General features: G+C 42.1%; 1 protein-coding gene across 3 annotated transcripts in view; it reads right to left on the bottom strand.

Moving 5' to 3' along the window:
• ROCK2 (Rho associated coiled-coil containing protein kinase 2) overlaps positions 1 to 19801 on the bottom strand; it is a 92453-nt gene extending 72652 nt beyond the window's left edge. The window contains exon 1 of one of the 3 annotated variants that reach the window (XM_042891938.1): positions 19616 to 19801. In XM_042891938.1, coding sequence (XP_042747872.1) covers positions 19616 to 19771 — 156 coding nt within the window. In that variant the 5' untranslated portion in view covers positions 19772 to 19801. The remainder of the gene's footprint in view (positions 1 to 19615) is intronic. The other 2 variants (XM_042891945.1, XM_042891953.1) reach the window with 2 other exon arrangements.
• Between the last annotated feature and the right edge of the window lie 816 nt (positions 19802 to 20617).

Genomic DNA, 20617 nt, shown 5'->3' with positions numbered 1-20617 from the left:
TGAGAGACGTCCTCGCCCCTGGCAGGGGTGATTCTTAAGGTTCCTTCCAGCCCACCTCATTCTGTGATCATTCAGAAATTTCACAAGTGAAAAAGCTAATCTCCTTGCTATGCAGTACATCTGTTGATGAAATTTTACATAACCTTAGTTGGCATTCAAACACACGATTCAAAACTAATATGCCAAGCATCCAATGCCCAAACACACCCTTAAAAGTGCTCTATTGCTTCTGGTAAAACCTCTTGGTAAAGCCAATGGTCACTCACACATTCACCAGCCAAGGGTACGCAGGAGTGCATTCCATGACACCAGCAAGGAAGCATAAGCAGAGGGAGCTGTGTCAGTCTCAGGCAAGGTGTGTTACCATCAGCAGCCAGAGCTGTCCTGCCCTGGTCCTGCTCCTCCAGGCTTGCAGCTCCAGGTAGGAGCACGGCTTTCCATCCCTTCCCTCAGCCAAGCTCAATGCTGACTCTGCCAGAGCTGGGACTGGCTGGGTGCTGAGCTGCTAGGATCTACAGTTCCCTCCCCATACCAAAAAGCCTTCCCTTCCAGTATTTGCCAGCTTCTCCTTTTCATGTCAGAGCAACATGCAACATGCCTGTCAGAAAACTGCAAAGGAGAAGAAAACAAAAATCCCCAAGCCGATAGACAACAGTTTCCCAAATTTGGAGACCATCTTTTGCTTACATCTTAAAGCAAATGCTGCCTCCAGAGCATGAGCCTTACTTTTCTTCCTCATACAGAATTCCATCCTAGTTGAATAAATAAATAACCTTCTTTGCAAAAATGCAGTTTACCAGAAATCAGGGTTGTTTGCAAGGACATGCTGCTTTATATATCAACTTGACATTTACTGTTAACAGGAATGTTAATAAAGATACAGACTCACCCACTTCAGATGGAGAAAAATTTTAATTATGTAACTTCTTACTAGCAGTTTTACAGATTGTGTGAAAAACAGGAATTTTTACCATTACAGTGAATTTGCACACATAAACTTTATATTCAAAGCGTGATTTCATATGTGCTGAACTCTGACAGATCAGAGTTTTCAATGGAAAAAATGAAGTTACACTGTGACAAAGGAAATGAGAACACTACACAAAATCACTTCCTGACTACGTAATTATGCCACACAGTAATTTAGTGTATTGTTCTAACTAGCCACCAACTCAGTAAAAGAATCCCCCCTTCTGAACACTGCCCACTGGCACCCCACATTCCTACATCCTTCCCTGGACAAAGAGGGATTGAATGCAAATGTTCAAGTAGGACAAGCATGAAGAGCAACCGATCTGTAATGCTGAGATTCTCTGGGCAGATTGGAGGATCGCTGTCGCCACAAACCCAGAGGTAAGCTCTGTTGTCCAGGAGCTTCAAAGCCAGATGAGTGCTTCTGCAGCTTCCCCTTGCAAACTGAGCTGCACCAAGTGCTTATGCTACAGAAATAATGTGACATGCAAATTATTTAACAAAGACACACCATTGTATACCTCATCTCCAACATTTTCCCTTGCTGTGGCTCTATCTCAGCTTGATTTCCAGAGAAAATTTCATTCTCTCAAAGCTAATTTTGCATTGTTTCTATAATTTGCCATTAAGTGATCTTAATATGAGATGCCTGACCATAGCCATATGTCTTCTTCAAAGTTACGCCGACAGCAAATTGTCAGGTTTTTAAACTCCATCTTATTTACAGTCCAGATTGCCATATTTTTTCCTAAACCTAAACTGGAGACTATCCCAAGGAAAGGAAGTAAAGCTTTCAAGAAACAATTTTAGGAAATCTCTTTACATTACAACACTTTGGTGTTTTTTTTCCTCGCCATAGATGCTCATACAGACCCACAGAGAATGCCAGGAGTTTGCCACTAAAGTTAGTACGTTATTTAGAGTCCAGATTACTCACTGAAAACTCTTCTCTTTGCAATCTACCCACCAGAATACAACAGTCAAACCTATTTTGTGGTGAGACAGCAGCACTCCAACAACTTGGCAAAAGCAAAGAAATTCTGAAATATTACTATTAATCCCCATTTAGAAAGAGGCCCAGAGGGTCTGTCACACTGAATGACACTGCTGTCTCAGCATTTTCTTTGAAAGTATTACAGCTACCATGCAGTTCTTGTTGAGCAGCAGCTTTACTGTAAGCATTTCACTTCCATGCACCTCAAAGAACTCCTGAGTGAAACACACTGCACAGTGAAATTCACCAGAAGTACCCAACTTCACTGAAAAATTCTGTCAGCCAATTAGCAAATGTTTGATAGAAATGTTATTTAAGAGCACTTCAAAAATGTGACCAGGGAGCAAAAGAGGTTCTGTCTGGCACCAGCTCCCAAAGAGAGGACATCCCTGAATAAACCATTCAGGTTTTAGAACACCAACATTGACAGAGTGCCTGGGTGGCCATATAATGTTGCAGCTTTACATTCTTCGTATATATTTTCCATAATTTCTTGGAATGCAGCTCATGTTTTGAAACAGAAGTCTTTCCAATCTTCATGTTTTATCTGCATGATGTCATTCCATCTCTTTAACCAGATACAGTCTTCGGCCAATTAAGCCATTTCATTAAAAACATTATGTAAATGAGAACATTAGTACAAGCTCTCCACTGTTATGCATACCTTCCTGAACATAATAGCGTCCCATTAGGAACAACCTAAGAGAACTATAAATACAAATCTATACATTCTACCCCTACACCACCTTCTTCCACACCTCCAAATACTTGGCTTACATAAATAAATCACGCAGTTAATGTGAGCAGCACCTGGGACAGAATATACGGAAATCATTTCAAAACACAAGGTTTAAAAAATAAATTTGCAACGTGATCAAACATACGATAGCTTATTAAAACTGTTTAAATGAAATTCTGCTAGCATTCAAAAATGCAAAAAAGTCCCAAAGTTGTAGTAAATAAACCTAGCTCTTGTAAACACATGCAGTTATTTGCTACATCTTTTAACAGAGCCTGAAGGTCTTCCATGAATAACAAAATGTGAAACTGCTGAAATCATAAAATATGTTGGCAATTGCTTTGTTTTGGCTCACTGGAAAAAAAAAAAAAAAAAAAAGATAAAATTAATGGTTTGGGGGAGTTGTTCTGAGATGGAATTTAGCAAGCAACTTCTGCTTTTCCTTAGAACCAATCAGTTCTGGTAATTTTCACAGAAACTATTCATCAGTATCTGCCATTCTAATATTTATGGTGTACCAAGGACAACTACAGAAGATCCTTTTGAAGCCTATTTCCTCATTTGCCCCATCCCACAGAGAACAGCTACTGTAATCTCGGTGCTGTCAAGCAACATTTCAGTAAGAAGTGCAGACATTGGAAGCTGAAGTCTGTGTTGTGGTTAAGTGATACATGATATCCACAGCAGTCCAGATGGATGTTTCCGGCACTTACTACGCCCGACTCCTCAAAAGAAACTACCAAGGCAGGTTAACATCATCATATCCTTCCAAAGCTGTTATGTTGCACGCATCTAACAACGAATAAATCAATTACAGCAACTGGCAGTAATTTTCAGGGCTGCAGATTAACCAGTCAAGCAGCATATGTTTGCATACAGCGATAACCTATTCCAGGTTTCAGGATGAGGTTCCAGGACAGTCTAAACCAGTCTCTGTCCCCCAGCACAAAAATCCCCACCCCTCCTTTGACTCGGTAGCGATGCCTTTCTCATCCTGAACAAGCCAGTTTAGGAAGCTCAACTGGACAGGTCTTAAGTCTTCACTTTTGGCCATGTAGCTCCTTAAAGCTGCTCAGTGTAGGAAGGAAAAACAGCAGAAAGAACGGCAACAACAGGTTGGGGGGGGGGGGGGGGGGGGCAAACACACAAAAAAACAACCTTGTTAACTTGTTTCTTTTATTTTGTCAATAGGATTTCTATTGAAAAAATAGATGTCTCTAGAACTGCTTGTTTCTGCTCATACTAATCAGTCTGTTTTAAGTAAATACTTCTGTAGCTACGTTAGAAAAACATGCTGAAAGCATACTATCAATACCTGTTATTTTACCTTTTTACCTTAAGAAATTATTTTACCTTATTATTTTACCTTATTTTACCTTATATTACCTTAAGAAAGGTAATTCTTAAGAAAATCATATGTGCAAGGGTCACTCTGCTCTAGCCACACACAGCTCTATCAGTAAACACATATTTTGGGAAAAGAGTCATCACAAACTGCTGTGATTTAAATACTTCCATTTTAAATTGATCCATTCTCTATTTAGAAAAGGTAAGATCACTTTACCTCTTTAAATACACTTTCTTTCCCAACTTATTTAAGACAATGCTCATGACCTCCCAAATAAAAGTGCTGTCTGGATTCCTATTAAGTAGATTGAGCTATTTGTCCAGGGTTTCATGTACATACACCTTGCAAAAATCTGAACACTTTCCTTCCTCAACTTCCTACCCCATTCTGCAGATAAGCCCAGGTTATTCATTCATTTTACATCTTGGCTGTAGTACTACCATCCAATTTTGCAGACATTAAGGCTTCCCAGAGCCCAGTTCTGCTGTACAAAGTAGGGCAGCACTCCTTAGCAGCTAGACAAGCTGTCTCAGGCTTGCCTTTGGCTCCTGGCTTCAACTTCGAAGGCTCTAACCTCAGCATTCCTTAAGAAATAACGCGTGCAGGAACTGCACCTTCCAATACCAAACCAATGGAATCTTCCACCTTAAGATCATGGTTTATAACTGCATTCCTCCTCAGCAAAGAGGCTCTCTGCAACTTGAGAGACTTGTCCAAAACTAGGGGATGAAATTCCACCCAAATGAAGGATGACAGAAAAGCTCACCAACTTCTCAAGCGCAAGATACATTTCCTTGCTGCTTATTTTCTACAAGGCCTTCAAGCATCACAGTGAAGAAGCATAGCAGCTCAAGAGAAAAGATAATAGAGTTCCCCAAATTCTAGAGAGGAAGGGGGCTGACAGTAGCTACGAAGGCAGTCTGCCCTGCATGTCTGAAACCAACTGCACCCATTCACTTCTCAGGAGCTCAGCCTTGATTAAGCGCATTCGTCCAACAATATTTGAATTTCATTGCCAAAACCCTCCCCTACACTAAGGTTAGCAGTTACCACAACTACTTATAAAATAAGTGGTAAAATATATTATGTACCTCATGTTGTTGCCCTGGTAGAACACTATTTGATCAGAAAATGCTGCCTAATGTCCAATTAGTATTTGTATCATTTAATCCGGGCAGGCACCAAACAGCTGCAGAGACTGCTTCGTGCCACTGGAACATGATGCATGTAGCCGAGGTTTACACTGGTGGAGCAATGGTAACACAGCACTAGGAACAACTTCCAAATAAGCACTGGCAGATAGGACTTCAAATTAATCACACTGGCATTTCTTATGTTGACAGATTCTACTATTTACAGTCATTTTCAGAAGAAAAAGAGAGCCAAAATGCATCGTTAAAACAAGCTTGTTTACACACTCAATTTTCCTGTTTCCCAAAACAGGAAGAAACAATAGATTAAGCAATGGTCTATAATACAGAAAGCAAAGTAAAGTTACTTGAGCTTAAGCACGGGCAAGTACTGATAGGAATTATCTCTTTTCTTCCATGCAAGACTTGCTTTATAAGTTCCTTAAATATACACCTTTCAATTTTCAACTATTTTCTCTGCATGAAGACTAGTAAGGCAGTGTACTTCTACCCCGAATGCAAGACCTCATTTCACTTGTTTATACTAACTCACTTATGTTCCACATTTATGTCATCATGGTTAACTTCTAAATAAATTTCTTTTAGAAGGAAATATTTTGAAACGCTGTTTTTTCCAGGGCCTCAACAGTCACACAGCTAGAAGCAGATTCCGAGTTGTAAACATTTTCTGTAACTCTGAAAGAAACTTGAGTATTTACACAGCAATACAAATAGCTTTGTTCTTATCACTATGCTTCCTCAGCATTTGTAGGTGCTTTCCAACAGGGCCTGTAGGCTTCTAAATATCCAGGTTACTCAAATATTCCCTGACCTGCTCTTTTTCCACAAAAGATGCATCTTCCTTGCTCCAGCTTTTTTGGGGCCCTTTTCCCCCCAGGGCATTATCCTCCAGGACTCTGCCAAGCAAACCCCTGAAGAGGCCGAAGTCTGCTCTTCTGAAGTCCAGGGAGCTGGCTGCACACTGGCTGCTGCTCTAAGGATCCTGAATTCCATTGGTGCCCAGGGCCAGGACAAGAGGTACTGGGCACAACCTGGAGCACAGGAGGATCCCTCTGAGCACCAGGAGCTCCTCTGTATAGTGAGGTGATGGAGCACAAGCAGCTCAAAGCTGTAGGGTCTCCTCCTTGGAGCTGTCTGGAAGCCCCCAGATGTGGTGCTGGGTGCTCTGCTGTGGGTGTGCCTGCTGGAGCAAGGCTGGGCTCACTGCACCCGGAGGGCCCTATCAACCCTAACACTCTGTGATTCATTACCTATACTGGGAAAAGACACCAAGATAATGGCTTACAACCCAAAAAACTAGGCTGCATACTTTGCTTAATAAAAACAACATTATCTGTAACTTAACTGTTTCAGGAAAGGTAGTAGTAGACATTTTTTGTTTGCTTTTGACAAAAAAAAAAAAAAAATCAGGACTGTTTTTTCAGACATTACAGTTTAGTTACAGTCAATTCTGCCAGGACTACATGGGAAAATGACTCAGGTTGGTTTTAATCAAGATTAGTTATTAAGCTTGATTCACAACACACTAACACAAGCATTTATATCACTATAAAGGTGGTGCCCACAGCAGCAGGTGGAGCTACTTCTACTCATAATAAAAGTGTCTGTGGGACTCCATTAAGCATCAAGTTTCTTTTCTTTTCTTTTTTTTAATATATCCATACAAAAAAGGGAAAAAGACAAAGATCAAAAAGTTTGAGATAGCTCTGCATTTCCCATACTTAACATTCTACCTCTTCAGACTTTAACATTTTCTAATACCAAAGCCTGCTTCGCTTCTCAACAATTTCATCCATTCATTTAGAAACATTTTCAAAGATATTTTTGTTAAGTATAAGATATAAAATCTTGATTTTATCACTAACAATTGAAGCCCTTAAATAAATCATTATTCTTTTTTAAAGAATGTTTAAGATCCAGATTATTACAAAATCAGCCCCCCAGAAAACCTTAATTATTTCAATTTATAGAGATCATAATATCTATTCCTCTTCTAAACATAATACTAGTAAGGCAGAAAAGACAAGCTGGTTCCATTAACAATTTCTGCATATACACATCATTGAGAACACGTGTCTGCACTCTGCTGTGGATGTGTGACCTACTTCCCAAGGGATTTCTTGATGCCACACAGCCAGCCAGCTTTTTGAAAGATGTACAGTGCATTTAACACAGTCACAGGTTCTGCCTTAGATCACACCAAGGACTCTTGTGCTCACCATTTTAAAAATAATAAGTCATGTTGTCATATCTTTCTTCAGAGTATGAGATTCTTATTACAGACTACCTAAAAGTAACTAGGCTGGTTACTCATAACTACCTTGTTAACCTTCATACTGCAGACCAGTCATCTTACCCAAGGACTGCACTGTCCTATTTAATAAGATCGTGTCTGAAGTGTCATCTCTTTCTGCTTCTGGAAGTCATTCAAAAACAGATAAAGTATCCTACAGCATTTTAAGTACTTTCCCAAGTACTCATGGATCTTAAAGGGTTGACTACAGAACTTATCTGAAAAGACAGGAAGGCGTTCAGAAGGACTTCGTTCATGGCTGATAGAGACCTCCACAAAGGAACTGACATCCTCAGGAGCTTTGGTCTCAGTTGAACAATGAAGTGAGCTGTAGCTTCACAATGTAGGTGTATTTCTCAGCCTTGTAGAGATAAAAGACTCCTAGGTACTATAAATCTTAAGCCAGGTACAAATTTCTTCTTCTGCTACACAATGGCTTTCAAGTTTCAAGTGGTACCATCTCCATACATTTGGGCAACAAAATGTTGTCTTAATCATCATGTCATTCAACAAAAGATATGCATGTCTAGGTTTAATGAGACAGTTAAATTACAATTCTACCAGGATTTATTTACTTACTGCTATTAAAGAATATCAGCAGAGAATATGGTAACTAAAAGGAATTCCACAATGAAAGAATACTTTTTAGTTTGCCTAGCTTGTGTTTACTGCAATGACATCAGTTGCCACCTTCTGTGCAAATTTGTCTGAACACAAAAAAATCAAGAAAGCATAACTATGAAGCAAAAACATGGCACCAAATCCAGGGCTATGTGAATATCTTAAAGTACTTGGAAAAACAAAGTCAAGCAAAAAAAATCCATTTCAATTTTACTGTGGGTCCATAAGAGGAAAATAGTTTTCCCCACAGATAACCCAGTGTTTCCCAAAATTTCCTCGAGACTTGGCAGTAAACATTTCAACCAATGAACAGAAGTCAAGAGAGCTTGGACTACCCAGCTTGGAGAAGAGGAAGCTCAAAGCTATCCCATTAATGTCCATGAATATCTGAAGGGAAGGCACAAAATGATGGAGCCATGCTCCATTGAGAGCTGTCCAGTGCCAAGACAGGTAATGGACACAACCTGCAAAATGGAGTTATCCCTGGAGATCTTCAAAAGCCAAGGCAATGTGCTCTGGGTATCCCTGCTTGTGCAGGGAGTTGGACCACACAGCCTCCAGAGTTCCCTTCCAATCTCACTCAGTCTACGACCCTGTAATTTTTGATAAGCAAACATATTTCTGCTTTCTCATAGACCTGGCCAGATTCATTCCCATAAAAGCAATCTGAATCAGTTGCTTCCTCACAGAATCAATTTTTTTTTTTAAAAAACTTTTAGAGGAGAAACTCCTGTGCATCAGGAGCACAAGGGTGAGAAGAGGTATATGCTCTGACTAATCTTTGAGCAGGAGAAGAACATTTACATATCTCTTGAAAGAGTGCTATGACACAAATCCAATACAGTACACACCTTGTACAGAGCACAGAACCACGACCTAATGAGAAGCAGCACAGACACATTCAGTGGGGTGCCATCCTACAGCATGCAGAGAAGTACTAAAGTGGTGTTCAAATCTGGCAAAGTAAAATCCTTCCATCAACAAAAACAGCTTGTCAGCTTTACCACACATCATTTAAGGAAGAGTCTGACCTGATTGTTTTAGGCCATTCCAGAAAAAACTGTGTCCTCTAACTGCTGCTCATTCCTTCATGGAAAATCTGCATGTATGCATCTCACCATCCAAAAAAAATCAAACATTAAATAACTTAATTGGTTACAGAACAAGGCCAAGGCTAGTATTTTCAGAAAGTGAATAAGACAAGATAGTCAGAATTCCATTACTTTACATATAAAGGCCTCCTGCCTCACTACCTGCTGAGCAGTAGCACTAAATGTCACCAGAACACTAATTAGCCTGTTCAGTCACATTGTATCCAATACAGTAATTAAGTCAAAACCAGCAAAATAATCAGCAGTTTTTGCTTAAAATAAACCCTGACAGTACTGATGCTGAGCAATGTATTTCAAGACTCCATCTGCAGCAGAAAAACAAGAGCAGTATCTGGGCAGATGCAAGTTGAGAGTTCACTGTGGACAAAGCCAGACCACGCCAGCTACAGCATGGCAGGACTTCACATCATCTGGTTTACTCCCAGAGATGCAGACGTAAAGACGTTAGAAATATTTTACTTCCATGACTATTCTGGATGTAACAAAACTCAAAGGAAAAAAAAAAGAAGTAATCATCTTCTCCTGATCCATATACAGTTTCAGCATCACTGACCCTAGGATGTTCCAATGTCGAGCATGTTTGTTTCTCTTTTCCCCTCTTCTTTGTAATTTTAGGGACAACTTTCCCAATACTGGTAAGATTTCACATGTAAAAAAATAAACCAAGTCATTATGATGGTAAAATATATATATATATTAAAATATATAAATATATATTATATATATATATCTGAGGCACTATGATTCAGTGAAACGAACTGCAGTATAAATCTGAGGTAGCTTTTTTTGGTTGTTTTTTTTTTGTTTTTTTAAATAACGTCATATTTTACAGAATTTGTTTCAAAATTTCCATTCTGTGGTTTTAACACTAAGTTCTGGTAAAGATGCTATCTGACAGATAGAGAGAGAGGACAGTTGATGCTTCAGGCACTTGAGATACACTGCAAGGCAGCCATGTGAGAAAATACTGGTAATGCTGAAAACGAAGAGCAATGAAATAGTTTATTTTGACACCTAAACTGCCTTTCTTTGGAGGCAATCCTGAAAATTGATAAAATGAGTCACACCTCAAACTGCTACCGTTTCAGTCTTCCACAGTTGAACAGCTTCCCACCACACTACACCTGTTTAGATGTTTTCTTCATAATCTTAACAGAAATTATCCTCAAAGCAGAAAATGAGCTGGATTTCTACACCTATGAATACAATGGTGGCAAATCCTTCTACAGAAAGGCAGCTTGTATTGGTATATTTATTACTACTTATATATTTATCTTTTCCTCTTTCAAGGTGAAACTGATCCTGAACCAGAACAAACACTGCACACAGAACAGTTTTCCTGCTACTACATTTGGATTTTGCACCAGAGCTCTGAGAGCTGGAGCTCTGCTGCTCCCTGCCCTGTCTGACACACGGTGATGCCTGCAGAGTTGAGGCAAGGCCTTCAATTCTGAGGATATGAACATCCATAGGGATGGAGATTAAGGAAAATAAAAATGTAGTTAAATTAAAGAGACTTATATTTCACATAACAGAAGTAATTTATTTATAGAAATACTGAACAGAAGCAGTGAAAAGAACAAAACTACAAAAACTTGATGGTTTGGTAATAGGAATGCATTTTTATCTTGATAAACACAGGTCTTTTTTTAGCTTACCCTATCAGATCCATAGCTTAGTTCAGCTGCTTACAAGACCAGCGTGGATGCAACTCTACACAAAATTGCTCTGTACCCCCACAGAAAACACTAAACATGGAATAATGTTTAAATTAGCAGCAGTAGCTGCAACATAAGAATAAACTGTCAGTATCTCCTTGGCACATGAGTAATTCAAGTAGTTGTCTTCAGTTACTTTCATATGAAAGAATTAAATAAAAAAACAAAAAACTGAAACAATAAAGGCAGAGAAGAAATATAACTTACAGTCCAGACTTACGCATCCTAAAGTGTTCATTTAGTCAGATAGGTCAAGAATTAAACATTATAACTTAATGACTGAATGGGCCAGCTTCTACTGCTGGATGAAGAGATGCTGAAATGTTCACTAATTGGAACAGACCATGTGGTCTGTACAGTATCCAGAGTCCAATATGGTATTTTTGTACTTTTTTATTGCTCTTCTCCATTTTCTTGCACTATTAGAGGGAATAACTCTTCCTAGGGAGAACTCAACAGTCATTCCTTCACAAAGATCAAAAAACTGTGCAAAACAACAACAACAACATAACCTTCAGAAGACAAGCATAGCCATACAATTGTGTAAAAAGGGGCAGAATCAAGGTTAAGCAATTCAACAGTATCTTGTATCTACTTACTACTGCTTGTTCCATATATCTTTAGCTGCACAGTTAGAAGTCTACTACAACGTAAGCTCCCTGCGTTCCAGAGTGCTAAAAGATTTAAAAATAAAAACTTGTGTTCTATACCTGCAAGAAATGACAGTGCTCCTCACCCTCATCTTGCACTCATCTTAATCAGCACTAAACTGAAAATGGAGATCAGAACAAACCAGTTTCAGTAACCACAGGGAAAACCAGTTTAAAACTAGTTTCTGCATGAAATGGAACATTTTCATAGCATAGGCAAGCCAAACTGATGGCATACCCCTCAACCAAAAGCTATGCCACCACAATTTTTTTAGAGAATGATCTCTTTGAAGTACATACGTACTGGAGTCAACTTACTGATAAAGTATTCTTCACTTGGGACAAAAGAAAAACAGAGGCTCAATGGAGTTGTACAACAGCAGCAAACACAAGCAGACTAAGCTTCCCAAGTTCACAACTCATAGTAGAAAGTAATTTCCAGGAAATATTCATAGGTATTTCTTAGAAAGAAAAAGGTCCCACTCAAGGTTAAACCTCTGCTGTTGAGACAGCAATAGTCGATTTGCAGTCAACAACTAAGTATAGACTTTGGATGACTATATATAGAATCAGTGATAAATGAGGACAAAGGAAATAAGATTTATCATATATGATAACTGTGATTTTAGTTAAACTTTAAATACCATTCAGAAGAAGTGTGGAAGTTGACCATTTTCTTCTAATTACTTATTTATTTGATAATTGTAACAGTCAACACTACTTGCTTAGAGATTAAAGGAAATAAAAAGCATATTTGGTAAAGATTAGCTTGTCTTCATTGCGGTTGCAAACCTTATTTCATGTCTGTACATGACCTCTTCATTTCCTCCTGAAGAAAGGCATTAAAAAAATTCTACATTTGAATGAATCACTGAAATTTTATCCTGTTTAATGCAGGACCTTGTTATCCTCTACTTCATATACAGAGTAGAAGTCAGTACCGATGATTTAGAACAGTCAAGAAATATAAAGCAGCTGCTTTGTTATTCGAGCTCTCAAGATTCAGAATTTAACTGCCTGACATAAAATGTCCTCATCACCACCCTCTTTACATCACAGCCTGGCGAGTGGGACAGGAAGGAAACTGATGAGGTTTAACGAGAGCAAGTGTCCAAGAATCCTGTACCCGGGGGGAATAATCACACACATCAGTACAGGTCAGGGGCTGACCTGCTGGAGAGGAGCTCTGCAGAGAAGGACCTGGGTGTCCTGCTGGATAACAGGTTGGCCATGAGCCAGCAGTGTGCCCCAGTGTCAAGAAGGCCAATGGTATCCTGGGGTGCATTAAAAAGAGCGTGGCCAGCAGGTCGAGAGAGGTGATCCTCCCTTCTACTCTGCCCTGCTGAGGCTACATTTAGAATACCAGTTCTAGTTCTGGCCTCCCCAGTTCAAAAGAGACAGGGATCTCCTAGGAGTCCAGTGAAGGGCCATAAAGATGATAAGGAGCCTTGAGAAACCTACTGTAGGGAACTTGCTTAATCAGGGAGTTGGACTCAGTGATCTTTTGCGGCCCCTTCCAACCCCTGCAGTTCTGTGATCACTTGAGTCCATTCTAACCATTCAATTCTTCTTCAGCGCAGGTTAAAAGAAAAAAATATATATTTTTTTTTAAAAAAAGCTTGTCGTAAAATTGGAAATAGAGAAACATTTGCCTGATGATATGCAGTGCCAACACCAGAGTACAAAGCCTCCCGCACTCTGCCCTTGCTTTTACATCTGTCTGCACCACCTGATCTGACCAACGCTGCCCTACTAATGATATGACTGTGGCAATAAAGAGCAGAGGCTGCACAGCAACACCAAAACCCAACCATCCTAGTTTGGACACTGAGACACAACATACACAATTGGTGACCATCTGTGAAGGATTTGACTTAAGCAGGCTGTTCTACAAAAAGTTAATGAAAGATAGAAATAATGAAGTACTCGTAGGTGGTAACCAGATTGTTTTTCTTCTCACATCTACCACCTTCCTGATGCCACCATAACTGAGGCAAAGACTGAACAGAAGGGCAAGGAGATGACAAAACCTACATCCATCCCTCGATGCAAAAGAGAACAGTTTAACACCATGATATTTCATGTAAGAAAAACAAGCCCACTCTCTCAGTAGCAGTAACCATAGCAGAGGAACAGAAAAATGAAGAAAAAGCGAAGCCCACACCAGGTAATCAGCTGTTACTGATTGGAACTATCTAACTTAATGGAATCCGGACAAAATTCACATAACCACAATACTGTAAACACTGTCAAACCGCTAGTGAATGTGTAGAGGTTCAAGTGATCATCTTAAGCACAGCGCCTTAGGACTCTGGTAGCAGGTAATTCATACACTGTGCTCATGTAAGGACACACAGTGACACTTCATCTGCTCTAAAAAGAGGGGACAGCACGATGAGGCTGGATTGCTCCTGGCCGTAGGTGAGAGACAATGGAGTTTCACTACTGCATTACACGCAGAAGGTTGGACTTGGGAGCTAAGCACTGCATTCACTGCATTCTGTTTACATAGCAAAAGGCTCATTAAAGTAAGTTTATTGCTAACAAAGGCTGCCAAAACAAACAGAGTATTCTTGTTCTTAGCCAACATGATGTATCAAGAGATAAATATTTTAAATTAATCTGCCACTGGAATCATTTGGTGCTTTTCAGTTTCAAACAATCTGAGAGCAAATTCAGCACCCTCCTATAAAACCTACAACAAGGTTACAAAAAAAAAAAAAAAAAAAAAAAAAAGGATGTATATAAGCATATATATATATATATATATATAAAAAGACCCACACAAGTTCTTCCCTCTATTCTTCCATTACAGAAAACTCTACTACCACGTTTCAATCCTCTTCATCTTCACAATCCAGGGACAGTTCTTTTGTGGCAGAAACACAAAGCTAGGTAATTTTGGTAGATCAAACATTGGCAAGAAGTCATCAATTGATGGCCATAGAGATTGTGTCCTGTGGCAGTACTGAAAAATAATAATCTAGTAATGCAATCCATATCAAAAGCTGCCAAACAAATAAATGCTTTGGTATCGCTTTGCCATTAGCTGAAACCTGAAATTGTACTTAACAAAACAGTTTTTAATCAGCATTGGCACACAATCCCCAATGGACACTGAGGCTACCATTACTGGGAAAAGTGATTTGGTTTGGTTTTTTTTTTTTTTTTTTTTCTATCACATGTAAGGCAGAAAAGAACTGTGCTAATTGAATATCTGAAGGATACTAATGACTGTGTATCCAATCAATACAGGTAAAATATCTGGAGCACAAATGCTCTTAGTTCATGCACACTGGATCTACGCACCCTATGTATTGCATTAAAAGCCCTGAAGCTGAGCAAAGCCTATTTTTTTTTTCCTGTTTCTTAAATTAAGTGAAAAGCTTTAATTCTGGAGTGAATAACACAGGATATAAGAACACCTAGATGTGTCAGAAAATAGAACTGTCCTTCTCCAGTTAACTATATTGCTAAATATAAATCTATCACACAGGGACAATTAACAAAAGGCAATTTTAAAGCTCATGTTTTTAATTTTACAGTTGATGTTCTGAAATTACAGATTAGAAATAGAACATTTCCATTAAGAGTCAAAAGCTAAGAAAGAAGTAAAAGGATAAGAACTAAACAAGAAAGCAAAATTTCTTCAAGAACAAAGGATCATTTGGTCTCTCCACCAGTTTCTAGGCAATACATTTCAGACCAGACCCTGCTATGTTTTCAGCTCTTTCTTGTGCTTGATGGTTCAAATTAACACAGCAGATTGTTCTTGCTCATTCAGAATCACATGGCAATAAACTTAGGAAAGTGAGACAACTTTCACATTAGCTCTGAAACACTCTGAAGGCTCATAAGGCTCAAACACTGCAAATGAGTGTCAGCCACCAACTCCAGACGACTCTGCATAAAGGGAGCTCAGCTGAGTGATCTGCTAAGTTCACACTTGGTATCTATCCAGGTGATGAGATTCTACATAGGATCTGTAGAGAGAACAGGAGTCAGAGCTGCATCCGCAAAGCATTTTTCATTAGGAGCAAAATTCAACAGTCGTAATGGCAAGGATAAATTTTGCTGATCATGAATAGAAATTCATGTCCAAACTAGCCTAAATACACAGTTTACCCACCAGCTGAGTAACAAACAGCCTCTATTTTTTCCTCCCAGTTTCAAGGCACATACACTCCATGTCGCTTGAGCACACTACTGCTGATGCTCCCCCCACATCTCAGCATTCCACAACCACATGTGCAGCCCAGCACTGTGCTCACTGCAACGCTGCACTGCCTGCTTTGCAGCCTAAGAATTGCTTCTCCCAGAGGCTCACACCTCCTCAGCTGCGGCAAAGATATTCAACACTTTACCTCTGCTGCGAAACATCAAGGCAGAAGCCTAAGGCTGAAGCACTGGGGCTTGTATGTTTCCTTCTCTAACCGAAAGCCTTCCATCTGCACAAAGCCAGCTGCAGGGAGGAGGACAATGAGATTCATCAGAGCAGTTTGGCACCACCCTAAAAATTCTAGAGCTGAGTTCAACGTGTGCAGGACCCGCATGGTTATACAGGGCAAGGAATAGGAAATCTGGATGAGTTTTGCATGGCCTATACTGACCTGTCTACTCGTGGTTTAGAGCACTGTAAAAGTTGAGCTAATGCTTCCAACCGCACCCTTATAAAAATGCATTTGATACTACATAAATCAACTCAGTTAATAGCGCAGATAGCACATATATGCAAAAGAATAAAGCAGGACATGTACTTGAGAGCTGCTAAGCTCTTCTTAAACATAGCTGTCAACTCTGAATTATTCAGCAGGAATGTATTTATACAAGAGTTTCTTATGGATCACACAAAGTCACATACCATTTAGCCCAACCACCAAGTTGTAGATGCAGCAGGCAAAAAGTGTCACTTTGTGACATGAACAGATGACACAAACTGACAGAGGAGTAAATTAGAATACAGTATTTCTGAAAACTGATCTGCTCAACCTAATTCTAACATGTTTTAGTAGTGACTGACACAATGTTACAAGAGCAGAAAGAGCAAGACTGTACTGCTGACAGGTGCAATATAAGAAGTCATCTATCTCAGCATAGGCCACCGAACTCAGGCTTTCATTAAGTTATAATGAGAAGAAGAAATGTTCGGAAGATGTCAAAACTAGGCTGCAGAAAACGCTGTCCTCTGCAGCTGCCTTTGCTTGAGTCTGCATAGAAAGGAAAGGCAGCTGTCATGCTGCCGTTTTCATTTTCAACCCCTCATCAGACCAAAACCAGGAAAAACCCATCAAGTGCAGCTCAGACTTTGCATACGAGCCATGCTAACAAGTATTAAGTTCTCTATGGCTACTTTTACATTTCACAGTAAAAAAGACTGCGACAAGCAAGCAGTGCATTTCAATGTGCACATTTGATAAATTCTACCTTCACATTTAACTACCTGAACAAACCCAGCAAAGAGTACTCCACCTCTTAATGCCTCTGAATTGAGGCCACGTGACTCTTCCAAAGATATATTTTAATCAAATAAATGGTTATGTTCATAAAGGCAGAAATAGGAAGTGCTGAGGCATACAATATAGCAATGGCCATACACAAATGTCTAACTGAGCCTCACGGGGCTGAAGGGAAATGATTGCTGTATTTGGCCTCAGAGTTCCTCCTGTTAAGAAACAGACAGATGTGGTGAGGAAGGTGCACGTCCTCACCCACAGCCACCACACACATCAGCTCTGGATAGGCAGTAAAGCTGATATCTAGGGAAGGACAGCTTATGACCCCCTCCCCCTTTGTCACTTCTCTCAAATTTGCTTCACGTGTGGTAATTTAACAGCTATTTCTCTGCTTCCTACAGCTTCCCAAAAATAAAACACGCACACAAAACACAGAATAGCAGCTGTTGATGACTTTCTACAGTGTAAGGAAATGAATTCCATTTTGAATTCCATTCCACATTTTTAGTTTTGGCTATGTTATTTTTGGAGAATGAAACAGTAGCGTTCCAGCCAGTCTTTTTGAGACCTTTTCCCTGGCTCTTGGTTTCTGTAGCTGTATTTCCACTTTTAAATGAAAACACATTTCCACTTACGATAATTTACACTGAAAGTGAGAAGCGAGCTGTTTACCAAACAAGTAAGTGTTGCAATTCAAATGATGTTTTTATACTAGGATTGCAATAGTCAGCCTAACTAAATGCCCATACAAAATTAACGTCACACAGCATAAAGCAACAACACCAAAGCCTCAGACGCTTTTACAGGAAACCCACTACAAATTTCATAAATCATTTAAAAAAAAAAAAAGCTGAAGTAATTCCTTATGTCATACACAGGCATGAAAAACAGAAAACAACAAAACTCGATTCACTAATGTTACATCTTCCCCACAGTTAATTATTTAAGCCATACTCGCAGAGGGAAATGCAGGGAAAAAAAAAAGTGATTAACTCTGCAACAAAAATTGCATATGTACAATCCAGTTAGTGCTCTTCTATGGATTACTGATTTCTCCAGTGTATTACATGAACTGGTCTACACTATAAGCCTACAAAACCTCAAAAAAAAAGTGCTAAGCAGCCCAGTCTCAATTTCACAATTAGAATCTCTCTTCAGAAACATTAGCAGCTTTTCGTGTGTCTAATCTACAGCAGGGGAGGTAAGAGAATGAAAGAAACGCTCTGTTGAATATAAAAGCAGAGTGTGAAGAAGTCTGCTGGGGTTAAGTAATTAACCTGATGCATTTTTCAGAGAGACTGTACTATTTTTAACTGCTCTTTTTTGGCAACAGGTCAAAGTTTTCCTAGCAAAATACCAAAGTGAAAACGCTGGGAGCAAAGCCCAGAGGCAGCTCTTTGCTTTGGCCTAAGCTGAAACTTATCTGACTCCAATTAGATAGGTAGCACTGCTTCCCACTCCCCTTCATTGAGTGCTACGGTTTGTGGGCCTCATTATGCCTCTGAACGTCTACGAGAGAAATAGCACAGCACTAAAGCCTTGAGAAGAGCATTTTTCAGATTCTATAGGAAATTCCTATACTCTTCACACAGCACAGACATCTATACGGTTCAGACAGTTCCTGTATTCTTGGCCAAACAGAACTGAGTCATTTACAAGGAAAAAAAAAGAAAAAAAAAGAAAAAAAAAAAAAAAAAAAAAAAAAGAAGGAAAAGGACTCAGTGTGTGTCTTAAGCAAATCCTGCCTGGAAGGGCTGGGATCTGCCCTCCCTTTTCTGTTCCTCCTCACTGGGACACACTGGAAATCTCTCAGTAGAGTGGAAATATTGGGTCTGGTGACCCAGAAGTTCAGTTTAAATAATAATAACCATTCCCTCACACCGCCTTTCCACGGTTCAGATGTTTAAAACCGGGAAACAGAACTCCTTCCCACTCCTTCCTGAGGGCATGGATTTCTTGGTAAAGGAAATTGTATTTCACACACACACACACACACAGAAAAATGCTACGTGAAATAAGAGACAGACGAAATCAATTTGTCCCAATGGAAAACGAACGTGACCCCGTAGGATCCATCCCCGAGCTACATTTCTCCCTGAGGCGTGTCCCCTTCCTGCGCTACCCCTGCAGCACGCAGAGCCCTCGCTCCCACCACAGGCCGTTTCCCGGCGGGCTCCAGCTCCGGGCACCGCACACACAAAGCCGGCAATCACCCGGCCGCGCTCAGCGCGTTCGGGAGGCGCGAAGCCGCGGGGCAGAGGTGATGCCGGAGGAGCGGAGCCCTCCCCGCCGCACCGGGCGTCGAGACGCGTTTCTCCCCCGGTCCCAAACAAACCCCGCTCCCCCCCGCGGGGCCTCACGACGGGGGCAGGACTGTGCCCTCGGCCCGGCCGCTCCCTGCCCGGGGTTTCGGCCGGCCGAAGGCGCGAAGAGCGGCCGCCCCCCGCCCGGGAAGGAGCCTTCGCCCTCCCCTGCAGGATGCGGAGCGCTTCCCTTCCTTCCTCCCGGCCGAGCCGAGGGGCCGCGCCGCCTTTGTTAGCCCGCCGCCCGCCGCCGCCCCTCACCAGCAGGCTCTCCACGTTGACCGGGGAGCGCGGATCGCGGATCATAGACTCCAGCTTCCTCTGGCGGCCCTCGAGCATCCCCGCCGCCGCCGAGTCCGGAGCCTGCGGCGCGAGGGGAGCCGCCGACATCTTCCCCGCCTGCAGCTGCTGGCTCATCCTCCGGGGGAGGGCCGCCTCCCCTCGCCGCCGGGGAGGAGGAGGAGGTGGAGGAGGAGACTGAGCGGGGTCGCCCCGCGGCCGGGGCCTAACGCGGCGGCGAGGCCGGGCCTGGGCGTGCGGGCGGGAGCCGAGGGCAGCGCTCCGCAGCGGGGCCGCACCGCGGCCGCCCGGGCATGAAGGGCGCTGGGAAGCGGCCGCTGATCCGCCCGGCGGCGGGGAAGGGGAAAGGCAGCGCTTCCCGCCGCGCCCCCGCCTCTCCTGCCCGCTCGGGGCGTCCCCTCGGCGGGACCCGGCTCACCGCCCGCCGGCCGCCGCCCGCCGGACCATCGCGCCCGCGGGCGGGGAGGGAAAGTGGGAGAGGAGCAGCAGCCGCCGCGTTCCGGCTCCCTCTCCTCCGTCAGCTGAGATCCCCGTCGGCGGCGGCTCCGCAGGCCTCGCCCGGCCGTTCCCCTTTCTCCCTCCTGGGCCGCCCCGGCGCGCTCAGTCCATGCCGCGCCCGCAGCGCGCTGCTCCCACCGCCGCCGCGCCCGCCCCCGGCCCGGCCCCGTGCGGCGGGAGGCGGCCTCCCTTACCCACAAGGCCCCGCTGCGAGACAGCGGCCGCATAGCTCGGCGCTCACTCAGCGCCCGGCTATAACCGCGCCGGGAGGGCCGCGAGGGGAAGGGGTCAGCCGGGTGACCTCCCTCCCGGCGCCCGGCTGCGGTGCGACTGGGGCCGCGGCTCCTGCCTGAGGGGCGAAAAGCGCTTTTACAGCACGTTAGGGGCACGGAAAGGAGCTGGGCCGTGCAGAGCCAGCCGTGAAGAGGGAAAGCTCCTTAAGGATGAGGTGGTTGGAAGATCGGG

The sequence above is a fragment of the Lagopus leucura genome, unplaced genomic scaffold (assembly GCF_019238085.1).
Source record: "Lagopus leucura isolate 7727_CA_CO unplaced genomic scaffold, USGS_WTPT01 Super-Scaffold_73, whole genome shotgun sequence".
Classification (NCBI taxonomy): Eukaryota; Metazoa; Chordata; class Aves; order Galliformes; family Phasianidae; genus Lagopus; species Lagopus leucura.
The sequence above is the reverse complement of the archived record's forward strand: the minus strand, read 5'-3'. Positions and strand labels throughout refer to the sequence as shown.